The 21,362-nt window shown below is 41.8% G+C and overlaps 1 protein-coding gene across 3 annotated transcripts in view; it reads right to left on the reverse strand.

Annotated features, from left to right (window-relative positions):
* Positions 1 to 962: 962 nt before the first annotated feature.
* Positions 963 to 21,362, reverse strand: part of LOC114655950 (epidermal differentiation-specific protein-like) — a 324,209-nt gene continuing 303,809 nt past the window's right edge. For 2 of the 3 annotated variants that reach the window (XM_028807288.2, XM_051931064.1), the window contains exon 2: positions 963 to 1,219. In XM_028807288.2, the coding sequence (XP_028663121.2) occupies positions 1,134 to 1,219 (86 nt within the window). In that variant the 3' untranslated portion in view covers positions 963 to 1,133. Of the gene's footprint in view, positions 1,988 to 21,362 lie in introns of all 3 variants that reach the window. The other variant, XM_028807279.2, reaches the window with a different exon arrangement.

Below are 21,362 nucleotides of genomic sequence, written 5' to 3' on the forward strand. Positions count from 1 at the left end.
CCATTCAACTTAAAATAATTAAGGTAATGATTCACACTTAATATTTTCAATCTGAACCAATATAATTCTTTTTAGCTTATCGATCCCACAATTTTTAAGTTGAGGCAAAACATTAAGAGTGATTGGGTGCAATTCACTTGTTTTATACTAAAGTAAATCAATTTTTTAAGTAGTTCTTCTTTTTTGGCAGTTGGAAAGCCATCACGCTGGAAAGTTCGACCGGAAGAATATACAAACGGCCCCTCGAACACAGCACACAGACAATCTCAAATATTAGGTTAACTTAAATAGGATTTTTACGTTTATTCCTTCCACCGTAACTTACTTTGGTACAAACATTTTTTTTTTACTTTGATTGAGATCTGAAACCAAATATTTAAAGCTACAACACTAAATGACTAATAAGTTGCTTGAAAGAGAAAATTTACATTGAATGAACAACATCAATGTTATACTTTTTTCAGTGAGGGCTGTTTTTTGCTTTGTGCCCAATGCTGCCAGAATAGGCTTAAGTCTCTTGTGGTACTGTATTGAATTATATGGCTTTTCATACTGTTTTATTGTGAACCTTTTATAATTCAATAAATCTCCCATAAACCACATATGTGCTTTTAGAAACACACCGTATTCATGCTTCTCATTTTATTATGTTGTTTGATTTGTTCGTTGAAAACTGAGTGCTCTGCAGTGGGCTGGCGCCCTGCCCGGGGTTTGTTTCCTGCCTTGCACCCTGTGTTGGCTGGGATTGGCTCCAGTAGACCCCCGTGACCCCGTAGTTAGGATATAACAGGTTGGATAATGGATGGTTGGAAACTGAGTGCTGGTAAAATAACTCAGCAGTTTTTAACAATAGTAATATTTACAATATCACTTTTCAGGTGTAATAGTTTATTGAAACATTTTTAAGAATGCATTGCAAAGTTGCTGTGGATACAAGCTCAAATGAACACACACCACAATAATTAAAACCTTAACTTCAGATTTTATTCATATATGTTTTAAGTTTTCTCATTAACAGGAGTAACATAGAAAGAGTGCTCATTACATTGATATTTTAATAGAGCTTTAAGAATTTAACACATGCATAATATTATGTTATCCTTATTTCATCATTAGTTTCTTTCTCAATTTCACTATATACGTTCTGATGAATATTCAGCATGCACTGAGCTCCCACAGCTGCACCGGTATTCCCCATATTCTATTTTAGTGTTATTACCTCGAGTAACAGTAAACTCTACCGGCACCCTCACAGACATTTCTTTTCTCATGACATTAACAGTCAGTTTTGTATGTGGTGGGATTTTGACAGGTAGGGTGAGTTCTGTCTTCTCTCTTGTAGTCTTAGACTCGGTTTTTCCTTTTTCCACATTGAAGGTGTTAGAAACTGACATGCTGGTCTCTATCCCTACACCGGGCACAATAGCAAGGGAAAATGTAGTTCCGACTGTAATCGTGGTGGAGTTGCTGAAGGTGACGCTCTCACTGCTGTAGGTTTCATATTCTTTAGTGGCAGTTGATGAAAATGCCTGCTCACTGTCTGAGTGGTTTATTCCAACCAACTCATCAATCTTCACATTCTTCTCTGATTCCTTGATCATTTTGTCCCAGAGGATCTTGGCTTGTACTGAAGGGGAGCCGAACTGCAGCGGACGAAGAGAGGAGAGCTTGTCATTGAAGTTAAGAGCCCGGTAGTCTGGCATTCTTTCCCCAGCACGGGCAACAATCTGCCGACCTCCACGGTTTGTGTCCTCATACAGAACCCAGGCTCCTCTCTGCACAATATGGGAAGAAGCTTTGTCATTGAAGTCAGCAAAGCAGAGGTTCGTTTCAGTAGTGATGTCTTTCCTTCTTCCACCATAATTAATATCTTCATAAAGGGAGATTAAAGGATCATCGAGGTTGTCAGTGATGATTTTCAATGAAGAAAAAGTATCGTTCATAGCAACGCTGGGATACTGGCCTTCCTCATACAGTATCTGACGACCTTGGTAGTCAGTATGCTCATAAGCTACCCAAGACATGCCAATTACCTTCAAGGATGAAATGCAGTCGTTGAAGTTTTCACTGACCAGAGTAGGAACATCTCTGGTGAACTCTTTGCTGAGTCCTCTGAAGTCGCCGTGTTCATAGACGATGATTTTGTTCATGATGACAATTTCTGTTTTGTTTTATTGAAGTCGGTGCTGTCTGGATGGCTAGTGCTGCCAGGTGTGCTCTGACATCTGTGAACCACTGGTTATATAGACAAAAGTAAAAAGACACTCCCTCTAGATAAGAATCTTTTCCCCTCGGGAATGTGTAACAAACCCAGTAATTTTAGAGTTTGATTTTAATATGTGCAGGAAAAACACCTGGTTTTTCAAGTGTTTTCTATTTTGGATTTTTTTTTTTTTGCTTTGACTCTATAAAAGCACGTTTTCCTGATTATCTGTAAAGTTCTACAGTGTTGATTATTATTTTATAATGATAGGTCTTAGCTTTTTTATTCAGTACAAGTAAAAAGAATAACAGTTACAAAGACATCATTCTGTCCCTTTGATCTTGAGGTCAGTTGATACTAGGACAACCCGATTTTATAATACTGTAGTTCATATTGACAAGCTGTGAGATGCATGAACTTGCTATCTTGATCTTACAAGTATTGTTTAAAAAGTGTTGACATGATTTATTCTGGTCTGCTGCAAAATGATGATTGCTGTTGTCCTTATATTGTATGTTTATAGAGATGTTTCATTTGTATATGTGTCAATCGTGACACTATACTATGCTATACTGTGTATGTTAATTTGATCAGATATCACCTCCACTGCATATTTAAGTAATTAGAAGCAAGTCGTATGAAATCTTACTACAGTAAAGTTAATTGATGTTTAGGATGATGTTTTTCTTGCATATTTCTACCTAGCTTTATTACACGTTATACTGTGTCATCTGTTCAAGGGGAAAGTCACCCAACAGTCCAGTTTGCATACTGATTTTTTTCTTTTCTGCCTACTATTACGTGGGCTGCAGCTCACCTGTGAAGCACATCTGCTGTGCATTACATTTTGTTTACACATAAGGCCTCTAAATACATTCTTTATTGTCTTTACAGTGCCCTTCATAAGTTCTAGAACAATGTGCCATTTTCATATGTTCTCAGAAAATTTGGATTTGAGATGAGAGAAAAGTGAGGACTTTCATTTTTGGGTATTTCTGTGTTTATGCTTTTTTAGTACAATATTCTTTTTCATCTCCTTATTTTAGGAGTATTTTAGCAATGGGATAAACGTCTTTGCAAGCAATAACAACATCAAGACGATGATAAACTGGCATTAGTAGACTTTCCACATGCTATTTTTGAGATGTTTTACCAAATAACTATTTTCTGTTGTTGTTTGTTTTCTCTCGTTTCTAGCTTCTCTACCTTAAATTAAAATTAAAATCATCTGTTGGAAAATGATGGCAATGTATTTTGATTTATTGTGTAACTACATGAAGAAGAATGATTTATTAAATCTGGATACACTTTTTTGTATGTGGGTAGTGTGATGGAACCAGGGGCATCAGCGAGACCCAAGCCCCCAAACACGAACACACATAGTGAGTCCTGGGTTCAAATAATGAAAGGTTTATTAAACCACTTCTTCCACAAGGTTGCAAAAAGCACAAAGACACAAGTTTTCTCACTCCACACTACCTTTCTCTCACCACCACTACCACACTGTCCTCCTCCAACCAAGTGTTACTCTACATCCTCCCAGCTCCGACTCGCCTGGAAAAGGGAGTGTGGTCCCTTTTATTATGAACCCCAGAGTACTTCTGGTGCCAGGGTGATTCCAGGTCATGTGAAAGTCCATCCATATTACTAACCGAGAATAATCCGGATATGGACGCAGGTACACGGCGATGGGACCATCAGACGTACTGCGCAGGCGTCTACAGCGCGCGTCTCATAAACCGCAAGCGAAGTCTTATCCACTGCGAACGAAGGAGTCACGGCCCAAAAACGAAAGAGCTCAACTAACGTGAATGAGAAATGAAGCAACAACGCGCCCATAGCTAACGACTAACGACACAGCCACACAAAAAAGAGGATTCTGCGCTGCACCCCAGAGTCAAACAGAAGAGGCTACGGAGGCCCCACAGGTCCACAAAGATAGTACGGAAGGCGAGGGAAAGTACGAAAGGCGCAGGCGTCCAAAACGTGCTTCTGAACAGGACATGAAGCAACAACGCGCCACAAACTCTCCGTATTAAACGTACGGCATCCTCACACATCCAAACCGTATAGCATATGTGAATCACAGTACAGTGATGCATTATTAACGGTACAACCACAGAAAATGCTCCGTATTAACAGTAAGTGCAATTATCCATATTACTAATGGTAGACAACGGATAACTAATGGAGGCATGGTCACAGCTCCAAAACGATCCAGCTCAACTAACGGAGCTACAAAAGCGAGCCCACATGGATAAAAACAATAGACGTAGGCGCCTACAACGCGCGTCTGAAACCGCGGAAGCAAAACTGTCTCGGCTCCAAAACCAAACAGCTCCGCATGAACAAATACAATGTACACAGACGCCTACAATGCGCGTCAGAAACTGCGGAAGCAAAGCAGGCACGGGTTCAAAATGAAAGACCACAACTGACGGAGATACAAACACAAGCCCGCCTGGATATAATCAATGAACGCAGGCACCTACAGCGCGCGTCTGAAATGCCGCAAGCAATGCAGGCACATATCGCATACATTCATCAATGTATTTCGGGTTACGCCGACAATAATCTCTTTCAAATCTATTTCAGGTTACTTAAGACCAGGGGTTGGCGAGCGAAGCGAGCAAGGTTGGAGCCCCCTAGTTATAACAGGGAGCTTGTCTCCCTGCAGCATCCTCTTGCAGCACCCAGTGACCCCAGCAGGGCTGCTCTACCAGATTACATCTCCTGGCATGCCCTGCTGGCTTCCCACTGGGCACTGATATCCAGGGCCACTGCCATCTAGCGTTTTGGGGAAGTAAAAAAACCCCAGCAACATCTTCTCTTTTCAGTGGGCTGTCCATCCATCCCTTTTGGTCCTTCGTTCTGGGTCTGATCCCTTTCTCCTACCCAGCCGGAATGCCTATCTGTTTGTTAGGAGCCTCCTGTCCGGTTAAGGAACAATCCCCTCTTCTGGCTGGGATGCCCATCCAGCCCATGTGGCATCTACAGTAGACAAGAAGTTATTCTGCTGCTTCAATTATTATCTGTAATAATACATTAAGTGTGTGCCAACAATACACAACCTATTTCCAGCATTTAAGCAAAAGGAAATTAAGAAGAAACATGATTGCAGTGTTTAAAATTATGGTGGGAAATAACACTTTGGATAAAGACTTTTACTTTAAAATGAGTTCAGCAAGAACATGGGGACACAGTTGGAAACTTGTTAAGGGCAAATTTCACACAAACATTAGGAAGATTTTCTTCACACAGAGTACCATACACACTTGGAATAAGCTACCAAGTAGTGAGGTAGACAGTAGGATTTTAGGGACTTTCAAAACTCGACTTGAAGAAGAATTGAGTGGATAAGACTGGTGAGCTTTGTTGGGGTGAATGGCTTGATCTCGTCCAGATTATTCTAAATAGGAAACTTTTCTTATATTGTATGCCATTCATTCCTTTATCCACATGTTCACTTTACCATCACCTTATCTTTTGCTGTGTACTTACAACACTTTATTCGGGAACTGAACAATTTCATATTTATACTTTTTCCCAATTTATAATTCAGGTTTTCTATTTTTGGTGTAAATAACACCTTCTGCCAATGTCTGCTAAATGTAGATTGTGATAACTTTCTTCCTCAGCCCAGCAGGTTGCTTTCAGCGACAGTTGTTCTAGAGGTTTTGCGCAAGTCCAAATAAACTGGTTTTGCATTACTTAGCTTGTATTGTCACTTACTAAGCACATACTGTATGTTGTTTCTTTCTTAATATATGTTGTTTCTTTCTGTCTTTCTAATTAGAGATAAAACAGAATGCCTATGTTAAACTCTTTTGCTCCTACCTCTTTAACTGACATTTTGAAGGTATGAAACCAAAGGACACTGAACAAGTGATTTTACTGAGAAAGTCTGATAGAAAACTGTAGCAATGCAGCAACAAGTCTCACTTTTTAGCATTCAAAGTTATGCTTTGCCAGGACAGAGGAATCTGAGGGTCTTGTTCTACGTACAACATAATGTTCTTCAAACCATCATGTGGAAACATTGATCATTACCATGGGACCCCAAGCCTAAATCTTTCATTAATCTGTCCATTAAGATTGAACAAAGTTATTTTCTAATAGTGATGAAAACAAAAGACAAGTTCACTTTTTCGTACAGTTTCAAGAAATTGCACTTAAGATTAATGTTTATGTGATTTTGCAATTGCAAAACACAAAAATGACCAGAATTAGCCTTTTAAAAGTTAGGTTTAGGTTAGAAATCAAGGAATATCACTCACTAAAGGTTTTTCTGCAGCCAAAACTGTTGTCTCCTTCCTTCAGTGCCAGTCCAATCTTTCACTTTTACTCTATTTACTCCACTCCACTGCCTCACAGAATTCACGTGTGATCTAAGGTAATACCATTGGCACTCAACATTCTTTAACTTCGTAATCCCATCCAAGCAAGGATTCATTCTGGAGATTTTCCAGCAGCCATGCACCCAAACCAATGGATTGTAGCAGTGGGGAAATGCCTGCAAAGTACATTCAGGTAAGTATTCTCTTAGACTAATAGGTTTTAGCAGTGGAGAAATGCCTGTGAAGTGTTTGCAGGTAGGTGTCCTCTCGCCAAGTCCCCCTTTTCACACACTGCGCCAGAATAAAATTTCCCAATGTTTGCTTTTCACATTGAGAAAAGGGTTGAAAATCAGATGAAAATGTATGTGCTAATGGAACAAATTTCTAATTTCTTGAAAATCATTTTGTTAATCACTAATTAACAGAAATAGGAATGATTACTATCCCTTTTTGTAATCTGTCAGACAACTTGGTACAGTCCATCTGTGATAGGTACAAATAGTCTTTTGTTATTGTTATTATTACCGTAACAGGTTGGATGTATTGTTAGCAATTAGCTTCACCTAACTTGCATTAAGGACTAGTATAAGACCAGCAGGTGGCAGAGGTGAGATAGTCTGTTGCTTGGTTGTTTGGTAAGATGTTTTACAAAAGGGTCTTTTATTTTTCTTCAAGCAGTTGGCATGTTAACTAATGTTGCCTTATTTTAATTTCTTATTTTGTCTTTTATTTTTCTTTTCTTCATTATGTAAAGCACTTTGAGCTACTTTTTGTATGAAAATGTGCTATATAAATAAATGTTGTAACTATTTGTGTGTTGTTTTCTTTTAGTTTGTCAGCTGCTGCTTTACTGCTGCTGTATTGTTTTGCTTTTATACCATTGCTTGTCTTAGTTTTTTAAAGTTTATTTTTCTTATTTATTTTTACTGACGGTAATGTTATATTTCAGCCTTGTATGTGTACTCAATGTAAGATTGTGCTTAGGGAAACTGGTTGTTTGGTTTGTTCTTTTATTTTTCACACACACATTATATATATAATAAATTATATATAATATATAATTATAACATTATATATAAATATAATTAGGTGAGGGATGAGACAAAGAGCAGTTAAACAAACCTTCTATGATGAATGAAAATTTTGGACGGCGTTTTCCCTTGCCCGGACGTGGGTCACCAGGGCCCCCTTCTGCAGCCAGGCCTGGAGGTGGGGCTCGATGGCGAGCGCCTGTTGGCCGGGCCTGTACCCATGGGGCTTGGCCAGGCACAGCCCGAAGAGGTAACGTGGGTCCCCCTTCCCATGGGCTCACCACCTATGGGAGGGGCCAAGGAGGTCGGGTGCAGTGTGAGTTGGGTGGTGGCCGAAGGAGGGGACCTTGGCGGTCTGATCCTCGGCTACAGAAGCTGGCTCTTGGGACATGGAATGTCACGTCTATGAAGGGGAGGGAGCCTGAGCTAGTGCGCGAGGTCGAGAGGTTCCGGCTAGATATAGTCGGACTCACCTCGACACACAGCTTGGACTCTGGAACCAATCTCCTTGAGAAGGGCTGGACTCTCTACCACTCTGGAGTTTCCCCCGGTGAGAGGCGCTGAGCGGGTGTGGGTATACTTATTGCCCCCCGACTTGGAGCCTGTTCATTGGGGATTACCCCGGTGGACGAGAGGGTAGCCTCCCTCCACCTTCGGATGGGGGGACGGGTCCTAACTGTTGTTTGCGCGTATGTGCCGAACAGCAGTTTGGAATACCCACCCTTTTTGGAGTCCCTGGAGGGGGTGCTAGAGGGCATACCTTCTGGGGACTCCCTCATTCTGCTGGGAGACTTCAATGCTCACATGGGCAATGACAGTGAGACCTGGAAGGGCGTGATTGGGAGGAATGGCCCCCCCGATCTGAACCCGAGCGGTGTTTTGTCATTGGACTTCTGTGCTCGTCATGGATTGTCCATAATGAACACCATGTTCAAGCATAGGGGTGTTCATATGTGCACTTGGCACCAGGACACCCTAGGCCTCAGTTCGATGATCGACTTTGTGGTCATGTCATCAGACTTGAGGCCACATGTCTTGGACACTCGGGTAAAGAAAGGGGCAGAGCTGTCAACTGATCACCACCTGGTGGTGTGTTGGCTTTGATGGTGGGGGAGGATTCTGGTCAGTCCTGGTAGGCCCAAACGTGTTGTGAGGGTCTGTTGGTAAAGTCTGGCAGATCCCCCTGTCAGAAGTAGCTTCAACTCCCACCTCCGGCAGAACTTCGACCACATCCCGAGGTAGGTGTTGGACATTGAATCCGAATGGGCCATGTTGCGTGCCTCTATTGTTGAGGCAGCTGACCAGAGCTGTGGCCGTAAGGTGGTCGGTGCCTGTCGTGGCAGCAATCCCTGAACTCGTTGGTGGACACCGGTGGTGAGGGATGCCGTCAATCTGAAGAAGGAGTCCTACAGGACCCTTTTGTCCTGTGGGACTCTGGAGGCAGCTGATAGGTACCGGCAGACCAAGCGGAATGCGGCTTTGGTGGTTGCTGAGGCAAAAACTCGGGCATGGGAGGAGTTTGGGGAGGCCATGGAGAATGACTTTCAGATGGCTTCTAGGAGATTCTGGTCCACCATCCCGCGTCTCAGGAAGGGGAAGCAGTGCAGTGTCAACACTGTATATGGTGGGGATGGTGCGCTGCTGACTTAGACTCGGGACGTTGTGGGTTGGTGGGGGGATACTTCAAAGACCTCCTCAATCCCACTAACATGCCTTCCAATGAAGAAGCAGAGCCTGGGGAGTCAGAGGTGGGCTCCCCATCTCTGGGACTGAGGTCACCAAGGTGGTCAAAAAACTCCTTGGTGGCAGGGCCCCAGGGGTGGATGAGATACGCCTGGAGTTCCTCAAGGCTCTGGATGTTGTAGGACTGTCTTGGTTGACACGCCTCTGCAACATCACATGGACATCAGGGACAGTGCCTCTGGATTGGCAGACCGGGGTGGTGGTCCCCCTCTTTAAGAAAGGGGACCAGAGGGTGTGTTCCAACTACAGAGGGATCACACTCCTCAGCCTCCCTGGAAAAGTCTATTCGGGGGTCCTGGAGAGGAGGGTCCGTCGGATAATCGAGACTCGGATTCAGGAGGAACAGTGTGGTTTTCGTCCTGGTCGTGGAACAGTGGACCAGCTCTACACCCTTAGCAGAGTCCTGGAGGGTGCATGGGAGTTTGCCCAACCAGTCTACATGTGTTTTGTGGACTTGGAAAAGGCATTCGACCGTGTTCCTCGGGGAATCCTGTGGGGGGTACTCCGAGAGTATGGGGTATCGGACCCCCTGATAAGGGCTGTTCGGTCCCTGTACGATCGGTGCCAGAGCTTGGTCTGCATTGCCGTCAGTAAGTCGAACCCGTTTCCAGTGAGAGTTGGACTCTGCCAGGTCTGCCCTTTGTCACCGATTCTGTTCATAACTTTTATGGACAGAATTTCTAGGCGCAGCCAGGGCGTTGAGGGGGTCCGGTTTGGTGGACTCAGGATTGGGTCACTGCTTTTTGCAGATGATGTTGTCCTGTTTGCTTCATTAGGCCGTGATCTTCAGCTCTCTCTGGGTCGGTTCGCAGCCGAGTGTGAAGCAGCTGGGATGGGAATCAGCACCTCCAAATCTGAGACTATGGTCCTCAGCCGTAAAAGGGTGGAGTGCCCTCTCAGGGTTGGTAGCGAGATCCTGCCCCAAGTGGAAGAGTTCAAGTACCTCGGAATCTTGTTCACGAGTGAGGGAAGAATGGAGCGTGAGATCGACAGGCGGATCGGTGCGGCATCCGCAGTAATGCGGGCGCTGCATCGGTCTGTCGTGGTGAAAAAGGAGCTGAGCCGGCAAGGCAAAGTTCTCAATTTACCAGTCAATCTATGTTCCTACCCTCACCTATGGTCATGAGCTATGGGTAGTGACCGAAAGAACGAGATTGCAAATACATGCGGCTGAAATGAGTTTCCTCCGCAGGGTGTCTGGAATTTCCTTTAAAGATAGGGTGAGAAGCTCAGTCATCCGGGAGGGGCTCAGAGTAGAGCCGCTGCTCCTCCGCATCGAGAGGAGTCAGATGAGGTGGCTCGGGCATCTGTTGAGGATGCCTCCTGGACGCCTCCCTGGTGAGGTGTTCCGGGCACATCTAACCGGGAGGAGGCCCCGGGGAAGACCCAGGACACGCTGGAGGGACTATGTCTCTCGGCTGGCCTGGGAACGCCTTGGGATTTCCCCAGAAGAGCTAGAAGAAGTGGCCGGGTAGAGGGAAGTCTGGGCATCTCTGCTCAAGCTGCTGCCCCCGCAACCCGACCTCGGATAAGCGGAAGAGGATGGATGGATGGATGGATGGATATATATATATATATCTATATATATATATATATATATATATATATATATATATATATATATACACTGTATATATACACTGTATATACTGTATATATACACTGTATATACTGTATATATACACTGTATATATATATATATATATACAGTATATTGTTTATTTTTTATATCACTTATATTTAATATGCTCTCTAGTGTATAATTTGATTGGTGTGGGCTTTTTTTGTTCAGGAACTATTGCTTGTTGTAAGATTTCCCATTGCAATCATCATCATTGGGGGTATAAACAGCTAGAATAAATAAATGTATTTTATACACCATTGATCCTTTTGCTCTTTCATTCATTTGAAAGGAGCCTGCTCTGGGCAGAATGATTTGTTAATTCTGAGCCCACCTTGTCACATTATCGTTATTATTTTGCAGGATCTAATGTGTTTTCTACCTCTGGGAGGTGGGGTGGAGAGGTCCTTAAAGGTTTGTTATGACTCAGTGCCATGCCACATGACTAACTGCGCATGCATCCTGCTTGCGCCCCCTTCTGTTATGTAGACTCGGTTTGTGACTAGCAAGTGGGCTGGGGCTCCAGCTGCAAGGGCTCAGAGATCAGCTTGCTCTACTCCGTACTGGCACCTCCCTGTTTGATCTTCGGAGTATCAGCAGATAATGTATGTGTAACAGTGCAAATGGGCATAACATTACATACTTGAGGGAAGGCTGTGCCTGTCACTACCCAATGTGTGCTACATAGCGAGGAATATAACATGCGTACGATATTGTCATTATGGTCAGCTAGTGTACTCCTCAAATGAAAATATGGCAGTTTCTTTTTTCTTTTTTGAAGACATGAGAAGTGCAAATCCAGCTGGACATGCTGCACAAGCAGATTGGGCAGTGACATAAAATGTGAGGTGGAATATACTTTGTCACAAGAATGAACAGAAGACATCAAAGGTTTGGGGCAGCCACCCATATATTATGCCCTGGCTTCAAATGGGTAAATTTGTTGAGTTGTTTTCAGCTCAGAGTCCAAAATAGAACTGACTCATAAAGATGGCGGCTTTAAAGGTTGGAACTGGAAGTGACATCTTCACAGGTGGCAGGACCGGAAGTGACATCATTATGGGCACCGGAAGTGACACCATCATGGCCCCGCCGGAAAAAATCTAGTGGGATTTCCCATGAATGGTCTGCAGAGGATTGAGAGAAAAAGTCAGTGCACCTCGCCACCCCCTGGTCTGACGTGGAACTATCACTATTCAGGCCCATTAGCTGCCTCCCATTCGCACATGTGTGACAACTTAATGTAAGCATGAATGAAAGTTCTATGCATGGCTGCTACAGCTCTGTAATGTCATGCTGGCCTCAAACAGCATCGTGGGGTGCTGGAAAAAAAAATCATCTACACTGGTTACACAGCAGATTAAGCAAATAACATCACTGGCGAACAGCATATTTGCTGCAAAAAATGCCTTGGGGTATTTTGCTGATCAACACTAGTCTGCACCATATGCATACACATTTGTCCCTCAGTCTAGTATACAAGATTTCTTCTATATTAGTGTGGGAGAAATTACTAATCCTTAGTAAGATTTAATTATCTTAAAATTCCTGTGCTTGAAAGATATGTCTGAGATCATGTAGCTGCTTTTGAAGCTATCACTGATCCTAATGGATGGAGTGAGTGTAACATTCAAAAAGCATTCCAATTGAAATTGTGTAATGTGTAACCTGTTAGTATGTGGGTAAAGAGGCTCACCTTCAAAACTCTGTAGCTTACCTGTGTACAATTAATAAAACACATACATTTCCAAACATACATACTCCAATTAAGGTTTGCATGGACCTAATTCCTATCCCAATAACTTTGGAAGTGAAGCAGGAAACAGCCTTGGACAGGGTGCAAGCGCATCACAAGGCCAGCTTACAAACACACCCACAATCGCCTTTACACAAGCCAAACTTACAACTAACAATATTCATGAAAATCACAACAGTAGGGTTTTAGGAGGGAATTCTACTTAGATAATGGAAGAATGGACAATAATCCATTTGAGGAAGCAGCCTTAAACATTATGACATGCACACCAATACAGTTTGTAAAATATTTGAATTCTGTGTTATCTTTATTTATTTAAAAAAAAAACTTTTATGGAAACATTCACAGATTATTTATGCTTTGGCCAGGGTTTCCTTCCTGGCTTTATTTTTTTATTCTTTCTATTTTTTTATTTTGTGAATTCGTTATTGTTTTATGTTATTTAATATGATTTGTATTGTATTATTTTTAATTATCTTGTATTTTATGTTAAATCTGTTAACTGTTTTTCATGCTTTTTATGTTGAATCTAAGAGGGCCGGGCCCCCTGATGCTGCAGTTGTGGTTCTGCCCTTAGCCTTTGTAAGCCTTGAGAGATCTCTACGCAATTGCTGAGGCATTAGTTTTGTTTCTCTTGTTGGTAGGCTTATTTTTGGATACCCTAGTTTTAATAGGTGCTATTGTTTTGATTGTCTGGTATTTTAAATATGCTGTTATCTCTGGTTTGGACATATTTTGTAATTTTTGAACTTTACTTTTGTTTTTAAATCATTTTTGTTAGTAAAGTCTTAAATTATTAAAGAACAATGTTTTTATTCATTTCAGCCAGGGTTTTTCATGGTTTCCCCTTTCTCTTTTTGAGTTAGTTGACTTTCACCCCTTTTGGCCTGTGCAGGCCACATAATCTCCTGCTCACATTCCTGGTTTATGAGAATTGATGAGTATCTTTTGAGTTTCTTAAGATGGATTTCACAACACTACTATGAGTCATTTTGATAGTTTTGCCGCCTGGAGTTATGCCATTAGCCAAGAGGAAGCTCTTCAAAATTACAATATCTGAATTGTACTAGCAGCCAAGAGGAAGTTCTTTTAAAATATAATTTACAATTACTATCTTTATTAAAAAAGATACCAGAAGTGATTTTTGATATGGGGAGGAACACATTAGTTATATGTGTATATTATATGTGTTAGGTAAGTAAGCACAAACTCAAAAATGGTAAAGTCGATTTACTATAAAGGGTGCAGGTAAAAAAGACACCTTTTTGAAGGATCATGTGATATTATAGTAGTATATACTTATTTAAAATGGACAAACATTTGGTAAATCTATATGTTATTCAGGTGTACAAAATAGCTCATTATTACATTATTATACAAAAAGTATACATGTCATTAGCTGCACAGACTTAAAACAGACCGCAGGCCTTTTTTGTTTTGCTTGTTTAGTGAGGGATTGGAAATAGCCTGAGAGAGAAGAAATGCAGAGACAGATGGGAATAAGGAAATATTTGACTAAATGGAAGACTGTCAAAAACTGGCAAATGTTTCAAACCCCAAATCATTAGTAGATTATAGAGAATTGTTGTGACAATTCATATATATATATATATATATATATATATATATATATATATATGGTTGAAAATAGTTTTACTGTCAAATAATGCAAAGAGTACGCAATGCGTGTTTCGCCCTAATTCTGGGCTCATCAGGCATACACACTCACTGCACCCCCTCTCGGGAATCGAACCTCGGATGTGACAAAAAGGAGCTATATGGGCACCGACCCAACACAGACAGACACGTGATGCACACTGCTAAAACAAATAAATGTTTAATTTCTATTTCTTCACCTGTGGGCAACATCTTCCCCGTTCCCACAGGCACAACACAGCCCCCACAAGCACAACTCCACACAATACTTTTATGTATCTTATTCTTCCTCCACTCCTCCTCCGTAAGCTTCGTCCTCCTCCTCCCGACTCTGGCCTCTGGAGTAGTGGCTGCTGGCTCCTTTTATAATACACCTGGAAGAGCTCCAGGTGCTTGATGACTTCATTTCCTGCAGCACTTCCAGGTGTCGTGGAAGGACTGCCCATAAGGCCTCAGTAAATCCAGCTGCAGCACACCCTGGCGGCGCCTGCAGATCCCAACAGGGCTGCACCAAACTCCAACTCCAATGAAGCCCTGCAGGAGTCTGAGGCACCGCTGCAACCCAGGGGGGTTGCCATCTAGCTTCTCAGGGTAGTTAACGTACTGGCCACGCTTGTTCCCCTGGTTCTCTTAGCATGGAGGCGTCCTGGCTGGTCAAGGGCCCCGGCCGCACACTACAATATATATATATATATATATATATATATGTATAAACTATATACCCAAATAAGCATTACAATTATAAACAAGATCTGAACACTGTGCAAATCTAAAAGAACGGAATATCTATTTACTGTAAGTGCAGTGTACCAGCTTAATGTTAGTGTAAATAAACTTAAATGACATGGTGCCAGCTGGGATACAGTGAGGTAGAGAATTCAGTTTGTGTTATAATGAGCAGTTGAAAAAATTTGTGGTGGCATGTCTAGGTTAAGAAGTCTTATGGCCTGTGGATAGAAGCTCTTCCTGAGCCACTCTGTATTGGCCATAATACTCCCTAAAGCACTTGCCTGATTTCAGCAAGTCAAACAGATACTTACTGGGATGAGATGAGTCTCAGATGATACTAGTTGCTCTGGTCGTGCATCTCCTGGTAAAAATATCTTGCAGAGACAGTAGATCAGATTTGATGCAGTGTTCTGCTACGCAAATCTCTCTCTGTAGTTCCTAAATGGTCCATACACAGCTGTTCCCAAACCAGGAAGTGATGTTCTGAGTCAAGACACTTTTTACAGCACCAGAGTAAAAAGTCCTTAGAATCACTGGAGAGACCCAAAACTTCCTCAGCTGTCACAGATGGTAAAGATGCTGCCTTGCCTTTTTGGACTGGGCTTGAATATGTTCAGTCCATGTCAAATCCTGGTTGAGGTGAATGCCCAGATATTTGAAGCTGCTCACCCTCACCACTGCGATCCCATGGATGTTGAGTGGTGTGTAGGACTGCTTCTGTCTCCTATCAAAGTCCACCATCACCTCCTTGGTTTTGGTGACATTCAGTTGTAGGCAGTTATCCTGACCCCACGATGACAGGTTCTCCAACTTCTTTATATATGCTGTCTCGTTGTTTTTGGAGATAAAGCCCAGCAACACTGCATCATCAGCAAATTTGATGAACGGAGTTGGAGGCGTGTGTTGCCCTGCCATTGTGAGTGTAGAGGGCATAGAGCAGAGGGCTGAGTATACAGCCTTGTGGAGACAATTTAGACTTGCAAATTAACCTAACATGCTTGTCTATAGAATGTGTGTAGAAAACCAGAATACCTAAAAAAATCCCACACAGGGAGAATATGAAAACTTCACTCAGATAACAGCTGGGTACGGTAATCAAATACAGCAACACTACCAATGCTCCTCCATGCTACTACACAAAGATGCAATGATGTTAGATAAGTGAGGAGGGGTTTGTAGTAATGGTAGTTGTAAGAGCCAATCTTAGAAAGTTAAAGTTTTGAGTTAAACTCATATTGATGTTTGCTTAATTTTAATAGAATATAATTTCTTCCATAGTCATAGACAATGGTATGGTCTTTTCTCCCTATAAGTTAGTAAGAGCTAGAACCTTCTTGCTATAACTGAGAAACAGTGTGATATTAGGTTCTGTTGTGTTTAGAACAGGTCCCAGTAAACAGGGACTTGAAAGACCCATTTTCAACTTAGAACTGGGATAAGCATACAGTTTTCTGACCGCTTTGAAATGGTTCGGAAACGTTTTGAAATGGTTCAGAAATGATAAGTGATTAGTAATGATTTAAGATTTAACAAGAATAAGCTTAGAACTGAACTTTTCTTATTATAAACTTTTCATTTTTGCTATTTTAATTTTCTTTTTTTTTTGTGTGAACTGTTTTATTTTGAAACTTAACTAAACACTTAAAAACGAAGATATTTTGTCTGTGGAATCATTTCTGTGCGTCAGGCCTTTGTTGAATCCCATTTTTTCAAGTTGGAGCTGCTGAACTTTGGTAACCTTGGGAACACGCAGCTACAGTAGTAGTGTAGTCATGTGTACAGAGTGCAGTGAAGTTTGCACATACGACCAAAATGAAAAACATCACCACTATGGCAAATAGGAATCTTTTCAAATGCATAACTGCATTTTATTTAATAGAAAACTTACATCAGCTTACCTAATGAAGCCCTCATCTCTGTTTACATGACAATGGAGTAAACTGAGAGAGTGATTAGGGATTGGAAAAGATGTAGTAGGGAACTTCTGGTCAAAGCAAAGTCTGGCACTGAAAGTAGTGGTTCTCTAAAAAAGCAAATGAACAAAGCAAAGACACAGGAAATGCCAAGAAATGAGCTTTACTATTAAGCTCCTGACTAAGAAACATCTTTCATAATTGTCCCCACTTCTCTAGTGATCAAAATTAAAATTTTGGAAAATCAAGATGTACTGTTTTGTGTAAGCTTTTAGGTGGAATTCTTAATTTGTACTTACTGTAATTCTCAATATAACAATGTCACTTATGCACTGGGGGAGTGGCACAGTGGTGCACTGGCGATGCTAAAGTGATAGACTATTGCCCTGTCAAGGGTTTGTTACTGCCTGGGATAGGCCACAGCTCCCCTGCGATGTTGCTCTGGATTAAGCAGATTAGAAAATGACATGATTTACACACTGGGAAACAAAGGGTTATCCTTAAGATGAAAAGCACATCCCATCAAATCATACAATCATGCACTTTCCAGTGGTAAAATTCAAGTGTGGTAAAGACTTAGTACAGGCAGTCATCATGGCTGGGAAGGCCTGAAAGGGGGACATTGGTGTTATCTGAAAACACTATCACATCAGGATTCCTGTTAGGATATCGGTCATGACTAAATTCCATAGATAGATAGATAGATAGATAGATAGATAGATAGATAGATAGATAGATAGATAGATAGATAGATAGATAGATAGATAGATAGATAGATAGATAGATAGATAGATAGATAGATAGATAGATAGATAGATAGATACTTTATTAATCCCAATGGGAAATTCACAATACAGCATATATGTATTCTTAAAGATATATCATAAAGGGCTGTGGTGGGTTGGTACCCTGCCCGGGATTGGTTCCTGCCTTGTGCCCTGTGTTGGCTGGGATTGGCTCCAGCAGACCCCCGTGACCCTGTGTTCGGATTCAGCGGGTTGGATAATGGATGGATGGATATCATAAAGGGTGAATGCCATGAGGTCTCTAATGCCAGGAAGAAGGAGCACAAATACATCCTGGAGAAAAAGATAGACCTATGCAGCTAATTCCTCTGCAAAGTTTTAAATCTAGTAAATATAACATATTTATAAAAATATATTTAGCTTCCTACTGGTTGCTGCAAAGAATCTCTTGCTACTTTGCCATCTCCGGTTTTATATCATAAGGAAAATCATGAGTTTTAATTAATGTCTGTCAGTTTTTCACATCATATTAAATTTAATAATCAGGCATTAGCACCTCACTTGAAAAAGTTGCCTGTGAATTCAGCATACTGTCATGGCAAAGCATTATTAGACCTGCTAGGCTAGTTCAGTTTTGGGGGAAGCAGCCACTCCAGCAGCAGTGTGAGCACGGCTGCAACCAAGTTTGGACAGAGTCCTGGTTCACTGCAGGACCAGTTTAGTGACACCATTTAATTAATCATTTATATTTTAAGTCTGTGGAAGGAAACCAGGGTCCTCAAGAAAAAGACACACTGACATGTGTCCAAACATACAGTAAGACGGTTGAATTTTGAACTCTCCCATTGGCAACCATGTCTCCCAGCTACTAGAGTAGTAATACAATATACAGTACAATAAGGTCAAGAAAACAATTACCCAAAAGGTGAGTGATGATATGAAATGGAGAAGCATCAGTCATATTCCCACCCATCCACTTTGATTATTAATACCACATCACAGAGCTACTGTTACATTATGAAAAGCGCTAAACAAGGTTGATTGATACTGAACCTACAAAAAATATTTTTAACAGACTTTGAAAATAATGTATCGGTTTACATGAGTCATTCAAAGTTATACATCATGGTTTGTTTGCAAAACGGAAAAAAATTGTTATGACATTCAGATTTGGGTGTGGGTTCAGTGGTTATTATTGTAAATTCAGGATGATTGAATGTAAGTTTTATTTGTTCATTGGCTCAAGTACCGTACCCTGCACTGGTTATTCTTGTTGCCCATATAGAAAGTTGTATTCTTAAAATTGGCAATCTCTATGTATTAGAAAAATATTATAAGCACATGAGAAAAGTAGATACTATATTTTATTAAGCATTAAGATGTAAGAATTAAAATTAAAAAGACTTATGCCTACATATTTTTATGAGCTGTATGAGCTATAAATCACCAATAGTTTATTAAACCAAAAGTTAGATGTGCAGGAGAGCTGGAAAAAGTTGGGCCCCTTGCTTAGAGAGAGAATGTGAACTCTTTGGCTGTAAATTATAGTAGCAAGCAAGAATAGTCCTTATTAAACAGATAAGATAGACACAACTAAGAATTATTGGTGGAATCAGTCAGAGGCAGGACTAGAGCAATGGAATGCTAAAAGTCAGATGAGGATGAATAATGACTTGTGTGATAAGAATTGTAATAAATGTAAGAGTTGCTTTTAGTCGTTTGCTCATTGTTCCATTTCAGATAAAGCTTAATTCTGCTGTCTATTCTGACGTCTCCAAGTGCCTTCATTGGGGCTGAGTGTCAGCCTGCTTCAACAGATTTTTTGGTGAGCCCGATGTGATACAAAAAAAGGCTAAATGTTGATCTGAAGGTTGGGACGAGGGTCCGGGAACACACACAGGAAAAGGTAAGCGATATTTTTTCGCTGATTGTTTGTGTTAGTTCCACGGAGATCTTGATCCTCCAACAGAGAAGTGGCCTTTCTAAAAAAGAAGAGTATAGAAATGGACGGGCACGCAGAATTGAGGTAAAGCCGGCTGCGCAGGGCTGATTTGCACGGTGTGCTGTGAGATTACGTGACTGACTGAGAGTGTGTGTGTTTGTTAATAAGCTCGAGTTTTAGGGACTGACTGCTCTGTCCTAGTGAGAAAGAGGGCTGAATTGGTCAGTCGAAGATCTACTGTTAAATACTCCACTGTGACGACAGACTGTAGGCAACAAATTCCCGGAATATAGCTCTTATTGTGTCAGGATTAGTTTTCCCGTGGTCGGGCTTGGACTGCCTTGTACAGAAGGCTGTACAAGGAGTTGCTGGGCCTAAGCCATCGTGCGAACCGGCTGCGTGCATGAGACTGCGCAGGGCGTCGCTGGATTTCTGGGATCTCGCAGACTATGGGTGCAGGAGGCGGCTCAAGGAGTTACTTTCTCTCAGGATTGATCCAGACGTATCACAGTTGGCGTCCAGATCACCTTCCCCGTGAGCTTGGGATATCTGGTGCAGGAGGCTGCATAAGGAGAGCTACGCCTGGGCCAATCGCACGAGAGGGTGCTGGGGGAGGTACGCTAAAATGTCACATAGTGCTTGAAGTACCTCTGTCCCCTTGCCCAAAATATACAGTACATAGTAGGAGAATTGACTCCAGGTGAAGACCTGTCGTTACATGCCTTGAATTAGAGACAGGGCTTTGAACGCAGGCGAAATTCCTGTAAGATCCACTCTTACTCCGTCAATAGTTGGACGGTCTGGAGGGAGGGTTTCGAGAAAGGTGAGATGAATGAACAGCTTTAGGGCAACAACAGTATTGGGCTTATTTAATATATATAAGCTCAGAGAGGGCCAGTTTAGGGACCGAGTGAGTGCAAAGTGTGAATGAGCTAGTACGAGGGAATAATAGTATTGGAATAACTGACACATTAGTGCAGGGGAAGCGCAGGCAAGAATAGGGCTAGTATAGTAGCTTTACAAAAATAGATAGGCGAGCATAGGATATAGGGGTTCTGGAGTATGTGAGGAAATGGTGATGAATTGACTGAATGTAGATTTTGCGCAGGTGTAAATATAGCTTTGCATGTAGGGTTGAGTATACATATTTTGTGTTATAGGCTTGAATGAAATATAATTTTGTGCAAGTGCCAGTGTAACCCTGTTACATTAGGGATCGGCTCTGAGCCCTTTCTTATTTGCAAAGGTAATGGACAGGTTGACAGATGAGATTAGACAGGAGTCCCCGTGGACTATGATGTTTGCTGATGACATTGTGATCTGTAGCAATAGTAGGAAGCAGGCTGAGGAGACCCCTGGAGAGGTGGAGATATGCTCCAGAGAGGAGAGGAATGAAGGTCAGTAGGAACAAGACAGAATACATGTGTGTAAATGAGAGGGAGGTCAGTGGAATGGTGAGGATGCAGAGAGTAGAGTTGGCAAAGGTGGATGAGTTTAAATACTTGGGATCAACAGTACAGAGTAATGGGGATTGTGGAAGAGAGGTGAAAAAGAGAGTGCAGGCAGGGTGGAATGGGTGGAGAAGAGTGTCAGGAGTGTTTTGTGACAGACGGATATCAGCAAGAGTGAAAGGGAAGGTCTACAGGACGGTAGTGAGACCAGCTATGTTATATGGGTTGGAGACG

The sequence above is a fragment of the Erpetoichthys calabaricus genome, chromosome 8 (assembly GCF_900747795.2).
Source record: "Erpetoichthys calabaricus chromosome 8, fErpCal1.3, whole genome shotgun sequence".
Taxonomy (NCBI): domain Eukaryota; kingdom Metazoa; phylum Chordata; class Cladistia; order Polypteriformes; family Polypteridae; genus Erpetoichthys; species Erpetoichthys calabaricus.